Genomic DNA, 19,642 nt, shown 5'->3' on the forward strand with positions numbered 1-19,642 from the left:
AAACTGGCCAAACTACAACGGATAGCAACGTCCACAGAGTGGGCACTGCCCACGGAACTGGCCAAACTACAAAGCATAGCAACGTCCACAGAGTGGGCACTGCCCACGAAACTGGCCAAACTACAAAGGATAGCAACGTCCACAGAGTGGGCACTGCCCACGGAACTGGCCAAACTACAAAGCATATCAACGTCCACAGAGTGGGCACTGCCCATGACAACGTCCACAGAGTGGGCACTGCCCATGACAACGTCCACAGAGTGGGCACTGCCCATGACAACGTCCACAGAGTGGGCACTGCCCACGGAACTGGCCAAACAGAACGCTCACAGAGGTGGCGGTAAAACCATCGCGAGACCAGACAACAGTTGCGGTGCTAGCTGGCTACACAAAACCACCTCACACTACGACTTTCATAATACAACGATTAACCGCTACGTAGGTAAAATACGAGATTATATACCGGTGTTTAACTGGAAAGGCGAGCTACACCAAAGATACATCTCACTTAAGGAAAATGGAAACAGTTGCGGGTAAATAGAAAACGTTAGCTTGGTCAGTGTGACGATAGATAGCCAGCTAGCTAGATGCCGTTAGCTAACTATTAGCTACATTCGGCATCTAGTTTGCTTGCTAGCTAACGTTAACGTTAGAAAGTTAGCAAGATAACGTGAGCCAGCTTGCTAAATAGATAGCTTTCAGTTTAGCTACGTTAACCTCGTTAACGTTAGTCCTTTGGCTAGGTAACTTTCCGTTAGCAAGCTAAGTTAGTCAAGGATTGTTGCAAACTTTATATAACTAACTAGCAAATTTTCTAGCAGTTAATTACATATCTAACTACATTGCTAACTTGGCTAGTTTTGGATTTGTCGACATGTTGACAGACTGCATCATGACATGTCTTTGGTAACGTTACACAGGTCAGAAAGAGAAGGCGAAGTTTGCCCCGCTGGTGCCCCGTGAGAAGAAGCCAGGGCATGGAGAGAAAGGAGAGGTGAAAAAGAGTGAGAATAAGTGTAAAGAAGAGAGGGGTGGAAATAAGGAGAGAAACATTGATGTAGGAAAGAAGACAGGAGGATCATGTGAAGGAGAGAGAGGAGTAGAGAGCAAGGGTAAGGCCTCTGGGTTAGAGAAGAAAAGAGGAGAACGGATGAAGAAAGAAGGGAAGAAGAAGATGCCAGATACAGAAAAAGCTAGGGCTGCCGATGAAGGGGTTCCCCAACAACAGGAAGGTAAAGAGGGAGAGAGAGGAGGAGGCGAGGGAGCGAAGGAGAATAAAAAACAGAAAAATAAGGAGGAAGACCAATCCAGTAATGAAACAGATCAAGGGAAGGAGAGAATGAATGTGAAAAAGAAGAAGAAAGAGAATGAGAAGGTCAGAAAGGAAGGGAAAGAGATGAAAAAGAAGAGACAGAGGGATGAGACAGAGAGCAATAAGAAGGTAGTGTGTGGAATACAGTTAGTGTTCCTTACTTAGCCAGAAGTAATACAGCTGGTAGGCCTTACTTAGCCAGTAGTAATACAGTTAGTAGGCCTTACTTAGCCAGTAGTAATACAGTTAGTAGACCTTACTTAGCCAGTAGTAAAACAGTTAGTAGACCTTACTTAGCCAGTAGTAATACAGTTAGTAGGCCTTACTTAGCCAGTAGTAATACAGTTAGTAGGACCTTAATTAGCCAGTAGCAAACAGTTAGTAGGACCTTAATTAGCCAGTACTAAAACAGTTAGTAGGACCTTACTTAACCAGTAGTAATACAGTTAGTAGGCCTTACTTAGCCAGTAGCAAACAGTTAGTAGGCCTTAATTAGCCAGTAGCAAACAGTTAGTAGGACCTTAATTAGCCAGTACTAAAACAGTTAGTAGGCCTTACTTAGCCAGTAGCAAACAGTTAGTAGGCCTTAATTAGCCAGTAGCAAACAGTTAGTAGGACCTTACGTAGCCAGTACTAAAACAGTTAGTGTTCCTTACTTAGCCAGAAGTAATACAGCTGGTAGGCCTTACTTAGCCAGTACTAAAACAGTTAGTGTTCCTTACTTAGCCAGAAGTAATACAGCTGGTAGGCCTTACGTAGCCAGTACTAAAACAGTTAGTGTTCCTTACTTAGCCAGAAGTAATACAGCTGGTAGGCCTTACTTAGCCAGTAGTAATACAGTTAGTAGACCTTACTTAGCCAGTAGTAATACAGTTAGTAGACCTTACTTAGCCAGTAGTAAAACAGTTAGTAGACCTTACTTAGCCAGTAGTAATACAGTTAGTAGACCTTACTTAGCCAGTAGTAATACAGTTAGTAGACCTTACTTAGCCAGTAGTCATACAGTTAGTAGGCCTTACTTAGCCAGTACTAAAACAGTTAGTAGGCCTTACTTAGCCAGTAGTCATACAGTTAGTAGACCTTACTTAGCCAGTACTAAAACAGTTAGTAGGCCTTACTTAGCCAGTAGTAAAACAGTTAGTGTTCCTTACTTAGCCAGTAGTAATACAGTTAGTAGGCCTTACTTAGCCAGTACTAAAACAGTTAGTAGGCCTTACTTAGCCAGTAGTAATACAGTTAGTAGACCTTACTTAGCCAGTAGTCATACAGTTAGTAGACCTTACTTAACCAGTAGTAATACAGTTAGTAGACCTTACTTAGCCAGTAGTAAAACAGTTAGTAGGCCTTACTTAGCCAGTACTAAAACAGTTAGTAGACCTTACTTAGCCAGTAGTAATACAGTTAGTAGGCCTTACTTAGCCAGTAGCAAACAGTTAGTAGGACCTTAATTAGCCAGTAGTCATACAGTTAGTAGGCCTTACTTAGCCAGTAGTAATACAGTTAGTAGGCCTTACTTAGCCAGTAGCAAACAGTTAGTAGGACCTTAATTAGCCAGTAGTCATACAGTTAGTAGGCCTTACGTAGCCAGTACTAAAACAGTTAGTAGACCTTACTTAGCCAGTAGTAATACAGTTAGTAGGCCTTACTTAGCCAGTAGCAAACAGTTAGTAGGACCTTAATTAGCCAGTAGTCATACAGTTAGTAGACCTTACTTAGCCAGTAGTCATACAGTTAGTAGGCCTTACTTAGCCAGTACTAAAACAGTTAGTAGGCCTTACTTAGCCAGTAGTAATACAGTTAGTAGGCCTTACTTAGCCAGTAGCAAACAGTTAGTAGGACCTTAATTAGCCAGTAGTCATACAGTTAGTAGGCCTTACGTAGCCAGTAGTCATACAGTTAGTAGGCCTTACGTAGCCAGTAGTCATACAGTTAGTAGACCTTAATTAGCCAGTACTAAAACAGTTAGTAAGACCTTAATTAGCCAGTAGTAATACAGTTAGTAGGCCTTACGTAGCCAGTACTAAAACAGTTAGTAGGCCTTAATTAGCCAGTAGCAAACAGTTAGTAGTACCTTAATTAGCCAGTACTAAAACAGTTAGTAGGCCTTACTTAGCCAGTAGTCATACAGTTAGTAGGCCTTAATTAGCCAGTACTAAAACAGTTAGTGTTCCTTACTTAGCCAGAAGTAATACAGCTGGTAGGCCTTACTTAGCCAGTACTAAAACAGTTAGTGTTCCTTACTTAGCCAGAAGTAATACAGCTGGTAGGCCTTACTTAGCCAGTACTAAAACAGTTAGTAGGCCTTACTTAGCCAGTAGTAATACAGTTAGTAGGCCTTACTTAGCCAGTAGTAAAACAGTTAGTAGACCTTACTTAGCCAGTAGTAATACAGTTAGTAGGCCTTACTTAGCCAGTAGTAAAACAGTTAGTAGGACCTTAATTAGCCAGTAGTCATACAGTTAGTAGGCCTTAATTAGCCAGTAGTCATACAGTTAGTAGGCCTTACGTAGCCAGTACTAAAACAGTTAGTAGACCTTAATTAGCCAGTAGTAATACAGTTAGTAGGCCTTACGTAGCCAGTACTAAAACAGTTAGTAGGCCTTAATTAGCCAGTAGTAATACAGCTGGTAGGCCTTACTTAGCCAGTAGTAATACAGTTAGTAGACCTTAATTAGCCAGTAGTCATACAGTTAGTAGGCCTTAATTAGCCAGTAGTCATACAGTTAGTAGGCCTTAATTAGCCAGTAGTCATACAGTTAGTAGGCCTTACGTAGCCAGTACTAAAACAGTTAGTAGGCCTTAATTAGCCAGTAGTAATACAGTTAGTAGGCCTTACGTAGCCAGTACTAAAACAGTTAGTAGGCCTTAATTAGCCAGTAGTAATACAGCTGGTAGGCCTTACTTAGCCAGTAGTAATACAGTTAGTAGACCTTAATTAGCCAGTAGTCATACAGTTAGTAGGCCTTAATTAGCCAGTAGTCATACAGTTAGTAGGCCTTAATTAGCCAGTAGTCATACAGTTAGTAGGCCTTACGTAGCCAGTACTAAAACAGTTAGTAGGCCTTAATTAGCCAGTAGTAATACAGTTAGTAGGCCTTACGTAGCCAGTACTAAAACAGTTAGTAGGCCTTAATTAGCCAGTAGTAATACAGCTGGTAGGCCTTACTTAGCCAGTAGTAATACAGTTAGTAGACCTTAATTAGCCAGTAGTCATACAGTTAGTAGGCCTTAATTAGCCAGTAGTCATACAGTTAGTAGGCCTTACGTAGCCAGTACTAAAACAGTTAGTAGGCCTTACTTAGCCAGTCGTAATACGTCCCCGTGTTGACGATCCGCGTGTGTTGTTACCTAATCTTACCACCTGGGAGCGGCCCGTAATGAAGTCCAGGATCCAGTTGCAGAGGGAGGTGTTTATTCCCAGGGTCCTTAGCTTAGTGATGAGCTTTGTGGGCACTATGGCGTTGAACGCTGAGCTGTATTCAATGAACAGCATTCTCACGTAGGTGTTCCTTTTGTCCAGGTGGGAAAGGGCAGTGTTGAGTGCAATAGAGATTGCATCATCTGTGGATCTGTTGGGGTGGTATGTAAATTGGAGTGGGTCTAGGGTTTCTGGGATAATGGTGTTGATGTGAGCCATGACCAGCCTTTCAAAGCAGTTCATGTCTACAGACATGAGTGCTACGGATTGGTAGTCATTTAGGCAGGTTACCTTAGTGTTTTTGGGCACACGGACTATGGTGGTCTGCTTGAAACATGTAGGTATTACAGGCTCATCCAGGACAGGTTGAAAATGTCAGTGAAGACACTTGCCAGACACTTACTCACATCGCCTACGGAGAGCGTGATCACATAGTCGCCTGGAACAGCTGATGCTCTCATGCATGCCTCAGTGTTGCTTGCCTCGAAGCGAGCATAGAAGTGATTTAGCTCGTCTGGTAGGCTTGTTCCATTCAAAATCAGCCGTTTCCAGCTACAATAGTCAATTACAACATTAACAATGTCTACGCTGTATTTCAGATCAGTTTGATGTTATTTTAATGGACACAAAATGAGCTTTTCTTTCAAAAACAAGGACAATTCTAAGTGACCCAAAACTTTTGAACGATAGTGTATATGCCAATTATTTGATGGCCCTCCCTCCTTCTTCCTGGCCTCTCTCTCTACTTCCCTTTCTCTCTCCCTCCTGTCCCATCTTTTTTTCACTCTCTCTCCTCTATGAGTTGAGGATGGACACAATTGATCACAGTTCTGCCCATTAAAAACAGTTGGGATTAGCATGCCTATGTAGAAGCCTGTTAGCTTAGCATTTGTTAGGATTACCATGACGATGAGGAGCATATGCACTCACTTATTAATCAGTGCACCAAACCTGTAAAGTTCTCTCTCTCCTCCCTCCAGGTGCTCCCTCTAACAGACAGTCAGTATGAGGATATATTTGATAGTGCTACGGCTCTGGAGACACCTGTAGACAACTCTCTGGGTGGGTAACTAACTAACACTACCACAACCACATCAACTGTCTGGGTAACTAACTAACACAACCACAACCACATCAACTGTCTGGGTAACTAACTAACTATAACACTACTACATCAACTGTCTGGGTGGGTAACTAACTAACACAACCACATCAACTGTCTGGGTAACTAACACAACCACATCAACTGTCTGGGTGGGTAACTAACTAACTATAACACTACTACATCAACTGTCTGGGTGGGTAACTAACTAACACTACCACATCAACTGTCTGGGTGGGTAACTAACACAACCACATCAACTGTCTGGGTAACTAACTAACACAACCACATCAACTGTCTGGGTGGGTAACTAACTAACACAACCACATCAACTGTCTGGGTGGGTAACTAACACAACCACATCAACTGTCTGGGTGGGTAACTAACACAACCACATCAACTGTCTGGGTGGGTAACTAACACAACCACATCAACTGTCTGGGTGGGTAACTAACACAACCACATCAACTGTCTGGGTAACTAACACAACCACATCAACTGTCTGGGTGGGTAACTAACACAACCACATCAACTGTCTGGGTAACTAACACAACCACATCAACTGTCTGGGTAACTAACTAACACAACCACATCAACTGTCTGGGTAACTAACTAACACTACCACATCAACTGTCTGGGTGGGTAACTAACACAACCACATCAACTGTCTGGGTGGGTAACTAACACAACCACATCAACTGTCTGGGTGGGTAACTAACACAACCACATCAACTGTCTGGGTAACTAACTAACACTACCACATCAACTGTCTGGGTGGGTAACTAACTAACACTACCACATCAACTGTCTGGGTGGGTAACTAACTAACACTACCACATCAACTGTCTGGGTGGGTAACTAACTAACACTACCACATCAACTGTCTGGGTGGGTAACTAACTAACACTACCACATCAACTGTCTGGGTGGGTAACTAACACAACTACATCAACTGTCTGGGTAACTAACTAACACAACCACATCAACTGTCTGGGTAACTAACTAACACAACCACATCAACTGTCTGGGTGGGTAACTAACTAACACTACCACATCAACTGTCTGGGTAACTAACTAACACAACCACATCAACTGTCTGGGTAACTAACTAACACTACCACATCAACTGTCTGGGTGGGTAACTAACACAACTACATCAACTGTCTGGGTAACTAACTAACACAACCACATCAACTGTCTGGGTGGGTAACTAACACAACCACATCAACTGTCTGGGTAACTAACTAACACTACCACATCAACTGTCTGGGTGGGTAACTAACACAACTACATCAACTGTCTGGGTAACTAACTAACACAACCACATCAACTGTCTGGGTAACTAACTAACACTACCACATCAACTGTCTGGGTGGGTAACTAACACAACTACATCAACTGTCTGGGTAACTAACTAACACAACCACATCAACTGTCTGGGTGGGTAACTAACACAACCACATCAACTGTCTGGGTAACTAACTAACACAACCACATCAACTGTCTGGGTAACTAACTAACACAACCACATCAACTGTCTGGGTGGGTAACTAACTAACACTACCACATCAACTGTCTGGGTGGGTAACTAACACAACCACATCAACTGTCTGGGTAACTAACTAACACAACCACATCAACTGTCTGGGTGGGTAACTAACACAACCACATCAACTGTCTGGGTGGGTAACTAACACAACCACATCAACTGTCTGGGTGGGTAACTAACTAATACCACATCAACTGTCTGGGTGGGTAACTAACACAACCACATCAACTGTCTGGGTAACTAACTAACACTACCACATCAACTGTCTGGGTGGGTAACTAACTAACACTACCACATCAACTGTCTGGGTAACTAACTAACACAACCACATCAACTGTCTGGGTAACTAACTAACACAACCACATCAACTGTCTGGGTGGGTAACTAACACAACCACATCAACTGTCTGGGTGGGTAACTAACTAACACAACCACATCAACTGTCTGGGTAACTAACACAACCACATCAACTGTCTGGGTGGGTAACTAACACAACCACATCAACTGTCTGGGTGGGTAACTAACACAACCACATCAACTGTCTGGGTGGGTAACTAACTAACACAACCACATCAACTGTCTGGGTGGGTAACTAACACAACCACATCAACTGTCTGGGTGGGTAACTAACACAACCACATCAACTGTCTGGGTGGGTAACTAACACAACCACATCAACTGTCTGGGTGGGTAACTAACACAACCACATCAACTGTCTGGGTGGGTAACTAACACAACCACATCAACTGTCTGGGTGGGTAACTAACACAACCACATCAACTGTCTGGGTGGGTAACTAACACAACCACATCAACTGTCTGGGTGGGTAACTAACTAACACAACCACATCAACTGTCTGGGTGGGTAACTAACTAACACTACTACAACCACATCAACTGTCTGGGTAACTAACTAACACAACCACATCAACTGTCTGGGTGGGTAACTAACTAACACAACCACAACCACATCAACTGTCTGGGTAACTAACTAACACTACTACATCAACTGTCTGGGTGGGTAACTAACACAACCACATCAACTGTCTGGGTGGGTAACTAACTAACACAACCACAACCACATCAACTGTCTGGGTAACTAACTAACACTACTACATCAACTGTCTGGGTGGGTAACTAACACAACCACATCAACTGTCTGGGTAACTAACTAACACTACTACATCAACTGTCTGGGTAACTAACTAACACAACCACATCAACTGTCTGGGTGGGTAACTAACACAACCACATCAACTGTCTGGGTGGGTAACTAACTAACACAACCACATCAACTGTCTGGGTGGGTAACTAACTAACACTACTACAACCACATCAACTGTCTGGGTAACTAACTAACACAACCACATCAACTGTCTGGGTGGGTAACTAACTAACACAACCACAACCACATCAACTGTCTGGGTAACTAACTAACACTACTACATCAACTGTCTGGGTGGGTAACTAACACAACCACATCAACTGTCTGGGTAACTAACTAACACTACTACATCAACTGTCTGGGTGGGTAACTAACACAACCACATCAACTGTCTGGGTAACTAACTAACACAACCACATCAACTGTCTGGGTGGGTAACTAACACAACCACATCAACTGTCTGGGTGGGTAACTAACTAACACTACTACAACCACATCAACTGTCTGGGTGGGTAACTAACTAACACTACTACAACCACATCAACTGTCTGGGTAACTAACTAACACAACCACATCAACTGTCTGGGTAACTAACTAACACAACCACATCAACTGTCTGGGTGGGTAACTAACTAACACAACCACATCAACTGTCTGGGTGGGTAACTAACTAACACTACTACATCAACTGTCTGGGTGGGTAACTAACTAACACTACTACAACCACATCAACTGTCTGGGTGGGTAACTAACTAGCACAACCACATCAACTGTCTGGGTGGGTAACTAACTAACACAACCACATCAACTGTCAGGGTGGGTAACTAACTAACACAACCACATCAACTGTCTGGGTGGGTAACTAACACAACCACATCAACTGTCTGGGTAACTAACACAACCACATCAACTGTCTGGGTGGGTAACTAACTAACACAACCACATCAACTGTCTGGGTAACTAACACAACCACATCAACTGTCTGGGTGGGTAACTAACTAACACAACCACATCAACTGTCAGGGTGGGTAACTAACTAACACAACCACATCAACTGTCTGGGTGGGTAACTAACACAACCACATCAACTGTCTGGGTAACTAACTAACACTACCACATCAACTGTCTGGGTGGGTAACTAACTAACACAACCACATCAACTGTCTGGGTGGGTAACTAACTAACACAACCACATCAACTGTCTGGGTGGGTAACTAACTATAACACTACTACATCAACTGTCTGGGTGGGTAACTAACACAACCACATCAACTGTCTGGGTAACTAACACAACCACATCAACTGTCTGGGTAACTAACTAACACAACCACATCAACTGTCTGGGTGGGTAACTAACTAACACTACTAAAACCACATCAACTGTCTGGGTAACTAACTAACACAACCACATCAACTGTCTGGGTGGGTAACTAACTAACACTACTACAACCACATCAACTGTCTGGGTGGGTAACTAACACAACCACATCAACTGTCTGGGTAACTAACTAACACAACCACATCAACTGTCTGGGTAACTAACTAACACAACCACATCAACTGTCTGGGTGGGTAACTAACTAACACTACTACATCAACTGTCTGGGTGGGTAACTAACTAACACTACTACATCAACTGTCTGGGTGGGTAACTAACTAACACTACTACATCAACTGTCTGGGTGGGTAACTAACACAACCACAACCACATCAACTGTCTGGGTGGGTAACTAACTAACACAACCACATCAACTGTCAGGGTGGGTAACTAACTAACACAACCACATCAACTGTCTGGGTGGGTAACTAACACAACCACATCAACTGTCTGGGTAACTAACTAACACAACTACATCAACTGTCTGGGTGGGTAACTAACTAACACAACCACATCAACTGTCTGGGTGGGTAACTAACTAACACAACCACATCAACTGTCTGGGTGGGTAACTAACACAACCACATCAACTGTCTGGGTGGGTAACTAACTAACACAACTACATCAACTGTCTGGGTGGGTAACTAACACAACCACATCAACTGTCTGGGTGGGTAACTAACTAACACTACCACATCAACTGTCTGGGTGGGTAACTAACACAACCACATCAACTGTCTGGGTAACTAACTAACACAACCACATCAACTGTCTGGGTGGGTAACTAACACAACCACATCAACTGTCTGGGTGGGTAACTAACTAACACAACCACATCAACTGTCTGGGTGGGTAACTAACACAACCACATCAACTGTCTGGGTGGGTAACTAACACAACCACATCAACTGTCTGGGTAACTAACTAACTAACACAACCACATCAACTGTCTGGGTAACTAACTAACACAACCACATCAACTGTCTGGGTGGGTAACTAACTAACACAACCACATCAACTGTCTGGGTGGGTAACTAACTAACACAACCACATCAACTGTCTGGGTAACTAACTAACTAACACAACCACATCAACTGTCTGGGTAACTAACTAACACAACCACATCAACTGTCTGGGTGGGTAACTAACACAACCACATCAACTGTCTGGGTAACTAACTAACACTACCACATCAACTGTCTGGGTGGGTAACTAACTAACACAACCACATCAACTGTCTGGGTGGGTAACTAACTAACACAACCACATCAACTGTCTGGGTGGGTAACTAACTAACTATAACACTACTACATCAACTGTCTGGGTGGGTAACTAACTAACACAACCACATCAACTGTCTGGGTGGGTAACTAACACAACCACATCAACTGTCTGGGTAACTAACTAACACAACCACATCAACTGTCTGGGTAACTAACTAACACAACCACATCAACTGTCTGGGTGGGTAACTAACACAACCACATCAACTGTCTGGGTGGGTAACTAACTAACACAACCACATCAACTGTCTGGGTGGGTAACTAACTAACACAACCACATCAACTGTCTGGGTGGGTAACTAACTAACACAACCACATCAACTGTCTGGGTGGGTAACTAACTAACACAACCACATCAACTGTCTGGGTGGGTAACTAACTAACACAACCACATCAACTGTCTGGGTGGGTAACTAACTAACTATAACACTACTACATCAACTGTCTGGGTGGGTAACTAACTAACACAACCACATCAACTGTCTGGGTGGGTAACTAACTAACACTACTACAACCACATCAACTGTCTGGGTGGGTAACTAACTAACACAACCACATCAACTGTCTGGGTGGGTAACTAACTAACACAACCACATCAACTGTCTGGGTGGGTAACTAACACAACCACATCAACTGTCTGGGTGGGTAACTAACACAACCACATCAACTGTCTGGGTAACTAACTAACACAACTACATCAACTGTCTGGGTAACTAACTAACACAACCACATCAACTGTCTGGGTAACTAACTAACACAACCACATCAACTGTCTGGGTAACTAACTAACTAACACAACCACATCAACTGTCTGGGTGGGTAACTAACACAACCACATCAACTGTCTGGGTGGGTAACTAACACAACCACATCAACTGTCTGGGTAACTAACTAACACAACCACATCAACTGTCTGGGTAACTAACTAACACAACCACATCAACTGTCTGGGTGGGTAACTAACACAACCACATCAACTGTCTGGGTAACTAACTAACACAACCACATCAACTGTCTGGGTGGGTAACTAACACAACCACATCAACTGTCTGGGTAACTAACACAACCACATCAACTGTCTGGGTAACTAACTAACACTACCACATCAACTGTCTGGGTAACTAACTAACACAACCACATCAACTGTCTGGGTGGGTAACTAACACAACTACATCAACTGTCTGGGTAACTAACTAACACAACCACATCAACTGTCTGGGTGGGTAACTAACTAACACAACCACATCAACTGTCTGGGTGGGTAACTAACACAACCACATCAACTGTCTGGGTAACTAACACAACCACATCAACTGTCTGGGTGGGTAACTAACTAACACAACCACATCAACTGTCTGGGTAACTAACTAACACAACCACATCAACTGTCTGGGTAACTAACACAACCACATCAACTGTCTGGGTGGGTAACTAACACAACTACATCAACTGTCTGGGTAACTAACTAACACAACTACATCAACTGTCTGGGTGGGTAACTAACTAACACAACTACATCAACTGTCTGGGTAACTAACTAACACAACCACATCAACTGTCTGGGTAACTAACTAACACAACCACATCAACTGTCTGGGTAACTAACTAACACAACCACATCAACTGTCTGGGTGGGTAACTAACTAACACAACTACATCAACTGTCTGGGTAACTAACTAACACAACCACATCAACTGTCTGGGTAACTAACTAACACAACCACATCAACTGTCTGGGTAACTAACTAACACAACCACATCAACTGTCTGGGTGGGTAACTAACTAACACAACCACATCAACTGTCTGGGTGGGTAACTAACTAACACTACCACATCAACTGTCTGGGTGGGTAACTAACTAACACTACCACATCAACTGTCTGGGTGGGTAACTAACTAACACAACCACATCAACTGTCTGGGTGGGTAACTAACTAACACAACCACATCAACTGTCTGGGTAACTAACTAACACAACCACATCAACTGTCTGGGTGGGTAACTAACTAACACTACTACAACCACATCAACTGTCTGGGTAACTAACTAACACAACCACATCAACTGTCTGGGTAACTAACTAACACAACCACATCAACTGTCTGGGTAACTAACTAACACAACCACATCAACTGTCTGGGTGGGTAACTAACTAACACTACCACATCAACTGTCTGGGTAACTAACTAACACAACCACATCAATTGTCTGGGTGGGTAACTAACTAACACAACCACATCAACTGTCTGGGTGGGTAACTAACTAACACAACCACATCAACTGTCTGGGTGGGTAACTAACTAACACTACCACATCAACTGTCTGGGTAACTAACTAACACTACCACATCAACTGTCTGGGTGGGTAACTAACACAACCACATCAACTGTCTGGGTGGGTAACTAACACAACCACATCAACTGTCTGGGTAACTAACTACCACAACCACATCAACTGTCTGGGTAACTAACTAACACTACCACATCAACTGTCTGGGTGGGTAACTAACTAATACCACATCAACTGTCTGGGTGGGTAACTAACACAACCACATCAACTGTCTGGGTGGGTAACTAACACAACCACATCAACTGTCTGGGTAACTAACTACCACAACCACATCAACTGTCTGGGTAACTAACTAACACTACCACATCAACTGTCTGGGTGGGTAACTAACTAATACCACATCAACTGTCTGGGTGGGTAACTAACTAATACCACTTCATCTTCTGCTCGTGCATTCTTTCACTCATTATATTCTTTCACTCATTATATTCTTTCACTGTTTATATATTTATTCTCGTTACAGTTGAAGTCAGAAGTTTACATATACTTAGGTTAGAGTCATTAAAACTCGTTTTTCAACCACTCCACAAATTTGTTGTTAACAAACTATAGTTTTGGCAAGTCGGTTAGGACATCTACTTTGTGCATGACACAAGTCATTTTTCCAACAATTGTTTACAGACAGTATATACAGTTGAAGTCGGAAGTTTACGTACTGTACACCTTATCTAAATACATTTAAACTCAGTTTTTCACAATTCCTGACATTTAATCCAAGTACAAATTCCCTGTCTTAGGTCAGTCAGGATCACCACTTTATTTTAAGAATGTGAAATGTCAGAATAATAGTAGAGAGAATTATTTATTTCAGCTTTTATTTCTTTCATCACATTCCCAGTGGGTCAGAAGTTTACATACACTCAATTAGTATTTGGTAGCATTGCCTTTAAATTGTTTAACTTGGGTCAAATGTTTCGGGTAGCCTTCCACAAGCTTCCCACAAAAAGTTGGGTGAATTTTGGCCCATTCCTCCTGACAGAGCTGGTGTAACTGAGTCAGGTTTGTAGGCCTCCTTGCTCTCACACACTTTTTCAGTTCTGCCCACACATTTTCTATAGGATTGAGCTCAGGGCTTTGTGATGGCCACTCCAATACCTTGACTTTGTTGTCCTTAAGCCATTTTGCCACAACTTTGGAAGTATGCTTGGGGTCATTGTCCATTTGGAAGACCCATTTGCGACCAAGCTTTAACCTCCCGACTGATGTCTTGAGATGTTGCTTCAATATATCCACATAATTTTCCTGCCTCATGATGCCATCTATTTTGTGAAGTGCACCAGTCCCTCCTGCAGCAAAGCACCCCCACAACATGATGCTGCCACCCCCATGCTTCACGGTTGGGATGGTGTTCTTCGGCTTGTAAGCCTCCCCCTTTTCGCTCCGAACATAACGATGGTCATCATGGCCAAACAGTTCTATTTTTGTTTCATCAGACCAGAGGACATTTCTCCAAAAAGTATGATCTTTGTCCCCATGTGCGGTTGCAAACCGTAGTCTGTCATTTTTATGGCGGTTTGGAGCTTTTGGAGCAGTGGTTTCTTTCTTGCTGAGCGGCCTTTCAGGTTATGTCGATATAGGACTTGTTTTACTGTGGATATAGATACTTTTGTACCTGTTTCCTTCAGCATCTTCACAAGGTCCTTTGCTGTTGTTCTGGGATTGATTTGTACTTTTCGCACCAAAGTACGTTCATCTCTAGGAGACAGAACGCGTCTCCTTCCTGAGCGGTATGACGGCTGCGTGGTCCCTTGGTGTTTATACTTGCGTACTATTGTTTGTACAGATGAATATGGTACCTTCAGGCATTTGGAAATTGCTCCCAAGGATGAACCAGACTTGTGGTGGTCTACAATTGTTTTTCTGAGGTCTTGGCTGATTTCTTCTGATTTTCCCATGACGTCAAGCAAAGGGCACTGAGTTTGAAGGTAGGCCTTGAAATACATCCACAGGTACACCTCCAATTGACTCAAATTATGTCAATTAGCCTATCAGAAGCTTCTAAAGCCATGACATCATTTTCTGGAATTTTCCCACCTGTTTAAAGGCACAGTCAACTTTAGTGTATGTAAACTTCTGACCCTCTGGAATTGTGATTCAGTGAATTATAAGTGAAATAATCTGTCTGTAAACAATTGTTGGAAAAATGACTTGTGTCATGCACAAAGTAGATGTCCTAAACGACTTGCCAAAACTATAGTTTGTTAACAAGAAATTTGTGGAGTGGTTGAAAAACGAGTTTTAATGATTCCAACATAAGTGTATGTAAACTTCTGACTTCAACTGTATCTCTCTTGTCATTTCACTCTTATCATTTTCTCATAGAAGAAGAGACTTGACCCTTCACATTGGAAAAGACAAAATATGTTACTCATTCAGAAGAATCACAACAGTGATTGTAGGAGATGTTTAACTCTTTACTCTGCGTGTGTGTGTGTGTGTGTGTGTGTGTGTGTGTGTGGTGTGGTGTGGTGTGGTGTGTGTGTGTAGAGGATGCCAGAGCTGTGCTGAGTGAGGTGGAGTTGCTGCAGGCCACCATTGACCAGGTCTCTCTCAGGTAAAACACCTTTACTAGAACCATCATGTGTAACTAGAGATGAAATATGGGTTGTTTTGCTACAATGGTGCTTCTGAACAGGGAGGAAGAGCCTTCCAGGAGAGTGTCTGGTGAGAGAAAGACTGCAGCGTCCGGCTCACAGAGAAAGAGACAGAGAAAAAGGGAGGAAGAGGAAGACAGCGACTCCAGTGCAGAATGTGGGTATTTTATCCTCTAGCAGTTATTCATTCAGACCCATAACCATTCAGATGGTGGTAGACTATAACAGTTATGTGGGTATTTTATCCTCTACCTCTCATTCTCTCCCTATTTCCCCCACTGTCTCCATATTCCTCTTCTTTCTGTCTGTCTCCCACACCTTCGTTCTCTCCCCCCTCCTCACCCCCCTGTCCCCCCCCTCTAGTTGATCAGTGGGTTCAGTGTAGTAGGTCTGTCTGTGGGAAATGGAGGAGAGTGGAGAGACACGTTGACCTGGCTGCCCTTCCCAGCGACTGGACCTGTATACACGACACAGGTACACACACATCACCATACAATGATTCAGCCTCTCCTTACACTCAGCATCAGAAAATGTTGACATTGAACCAATGACATTTGGTTGATTTGTCAACAAACATGAATTCAATAAAAAAAAGTCACAATGTCATTGGATTTAAAAAAAAATATGTAATTACCTTACGTTGATGACTTTTTGCAAATCTGATATGTTTTCCAAGTGTATTCAACATCATCACATGAATTTTTGCCCAGTGGGTATGTTGCATTTAATGTGTGTTTGTGTAGGCCCTGGTCTCTGTGAGGCTGCGGAGGACAGCTGGTCGGAACAAGAGTGTGATGTCATCAACAGCAGTCTGGTTCCTGGGTCTCTGGTCTGGGCTCAACAGATTGGATATCCTTGGTACACTACGCACACATACTGAACACAATTTAAATGTTTTCTTTGTTTAACTTGGCAAGTCAGTTAAGAACAAATTCTTATTTTCAATGACGGCCTACTGGGGAACAGTGGGTTAACTGCCTTGTTCAGGGGCGGAACGACAGATTTGTACCTTGTCAGCTCGGTGATTTGATCTTGCAACCTTTCGGTTACTAGTCCAACGCTCTGACCACTAGGCTACCCTGCCTCCACTATCCACACACACTACATACAAAGACACCCCTTCAGATTAGTGTATTCTGCTATTTCAGCCACACCAGTTGCTGACAGGTGTATAAAATCAAACACACAGCCATGCAATCTCCATAGACAAACATTGTCAGTAGAATGGCCTTACTGAAGAGATAAGTGACTTTCAACGTGACCGTCATAGGATGCCACCTTTCCAACAAGTCAGTTCGTCAAATGTCTGTCCTGCTAGAGCTGCCCCGGTCAACTAAGTGCTGTTTTTGTAAAGTGGAAACGTCTAGGAGCAACAACGGCTCAGCAGCGAAGTGGTAGACCACACAATCTCACAGAACGGAGACCGCAGAGTGCTGTAGAGCGTAAAAATTGTCTGTTCTCGGTTGCAACACTCACTACAGAGTTCTAATCTGCCTCTGGAAGCAACGTCAGCACAATAACTGTTTGTCGGGAGTTTCATGAAATGGATTTTCAAGCCTAACATCACCATGCGCAATGCTAAGCGTCAGCTGGAGTGGTGTAAAGCTCGCCGCCATTGGACTGGAGCAGTGGAAACACGTTCTCTGGAGTGATGAATCACGCTTCACCATCTGGCAGTCCAACAGACTAATCTGGGTTAGAAGGATGCCAGGAGAACGCTACCTGACCCAATGTATAGTGCCAACTGTAAAGTTTGGTGGAGGACTAATGGTCTGGGGCTGTTTTTCATGGTTTGGGCCCCTTAGTTCCAGTGAAGGGAAATCTTAACAGCATACAAAGACATTCTAGACAAGTTTGGAGAAGGCCCTTTCCTGTTTCAGCATGACAACGCCCCCGTGCACAAAACAAGGTCCATACAGAAATGGTTTGTAGAGATCAGTGTGGAAGAACTTCACTTGCCTGCACAGAGCCCTGACTTCAACCCCATCGAACACCTTTGGGATGAATTGGAACACCGACTGCAAGCCAGGCCTAATCGCCCAACATCAGTCCCCGACCTCACTAATGCTCTTGTGGCTGAATGGAAGCAAGTCCCTGCAGCAATGTTCCAACATCTAGTGGAAAGCCTTCCCAGAAGAGTGGAGGCTGTTATAGCAGCAATGTTCCAACATCTACCGGAAAGCCTTCCCAGAAGAGTGTAGGCTGTTATAGCAGCAATGTTCCAACATCTACTGGAAAGCCTTCCCTGAAGAGTGGAGGCTGTTATAGCAGCAATGTTCCAACATCTAGTGGAAAGCCTTCCCAGAAGAGTGGAGGCTGTTATAGCAGCAATGTTCCAACATCTAGTGGAAAGCCTTCCCAGAAGAGTGGAGGCTGTTATAGCAGCAATGTTCCAACATCTAGTGGAAAGCCTTCCCAGAAGAGTGGAGGCTGTTATGGCAGCAATGTTCCAACATCTAGTGGAAAGCCTTCCCAGAAGAGTGGAGGCTGTTATAGCAGCAATGTTCCAACATCTAGTGGAAAGCCTTCCCAGAAGAGTGGAGGCTGTTATAGCAGCAATGATCCAACATCTAGTGGAAAGCCTTCCCAGAAGAGTGGAGGCTGTTATAGCAGCAAAGGGGGACCAACTCCATATTAATGGCCATGATTTTGGAATGAGATGTTGGACGAGCAGGTGTCCACATGGTGTTGGTCATGGAGTCTACTTAACACACTAATGCTGCAATGCCATCATATTCCCATTGTAATATAATTTAGACTAAACCCTCATTAGCCGCCAGGTGTTAATGCAGAATTCTGTGTTTTTCATGCAGGGAAAAAATATCAAACGAATCAGAAATACCTTGCTACGTTTTGAAAACGCAGATCTAAAAATGCTTCTTATTGTAATTTGTGCTCGGCTTCAGACTAATTTTGTGCTTTGGTTGCATTCCTCCACTCGGATGAGAAATCTTTGCTCATTGTCAGATCAATAAAATTCCTTAATTCACAAATGGATATTCTATCAGCAGACAGAACTCTGATGTTTAGCTACTTTTCTCATATACTTTTCTCCGGTAAAATTAACTTCAAACAAAGCATTATAAATATGATGGCTACATTCCTTCTATGCTAAACATTATAAATATGATGGCTACATTCCTTCTATGCTAAACATTATAAATATGATGGCTACGTTCCTTCTATGCTAAACATTATAAATATGATGGCTACATTCCTTCAATGCTAAACATTATAAATATGATGGCTACATTCCTTCAATGCTAAACATTATAAATATGATGGCTACATTCCTTCTATGCTAAACATTATAAATATGATGGCTACATTCCTTCTATGCTAAACATTATAAATATGATGGCTACATTCCTTCTATGCTAAACATTATAAATATGATGGCTACATTCCTTCTATGCTAAACATTATAAATATGATGGTTACATTCCTTCTATGCTAAACATTATAAATATGATGGCTACATTCCTTCTATGC

General features: G+C 42.8%; 1 protein-coding gene across 3 annotated transcripts in view; it reads left to right on the top strand.

Annotated features, from left to right (window-relative positions):
• The first annotated feature begins 364 nt into the window (after positions 1 to 364).
• Positions 365 to 19,642, top strand: part of LOC139534808 (zinc finger CW-type PWWP domain protein 1-like) — a 40,787-nt gene continuing 21,509 nt past the window's right edge. For all 3 annotated transcript variants that reach the window (XM_071334265.1, XM_071334266.1, XM_071334267.1), the window contains exons 1-7: positions 365 to 533; positions 921 to 994; positions 5,711 to 5,792; positions 16,044 to 16,110; positions 16,192 to 16,307; positions 16,514 to 16,624; positions 16,894 to 17,008. In XM_071334265.1, coding sequence (XP_071190366.1) covers positions 518 to 533; positions 921 to 994; positions 5,711 to 5,792; positions 16,044 to 16,110; positions 16,192 to 16,307; positions 16,514 to 16,624; positions 16,894 to 17,008 — 581 coding nt within the window. In that variant the 5' untranslated portion in view covers positions 365 to 517. The remainder of the gene's footprint in view (positions 534 to 920; positions 995 to 5,710; positions 5,793 to 16,043; positions 16,111 to 16,191; positions 16,308 to 16,513; positions 16,625 to 16,893; positions 17,009 to 19,642) is intronic.

Source organism: Salvelinus alpinus, chromosome 11, assembly GCF_045679555.1.
Source record: "Salvelinus alpinus chromosome 11, SLU_Salpinus.1, whole genome shotgun sequence".
NCBI lineage: Eukaryota > Metazoa > Chordata > Actinopteri > Salmoniformes > Salmonidae > Salvelinus > Salvelinus alpinus.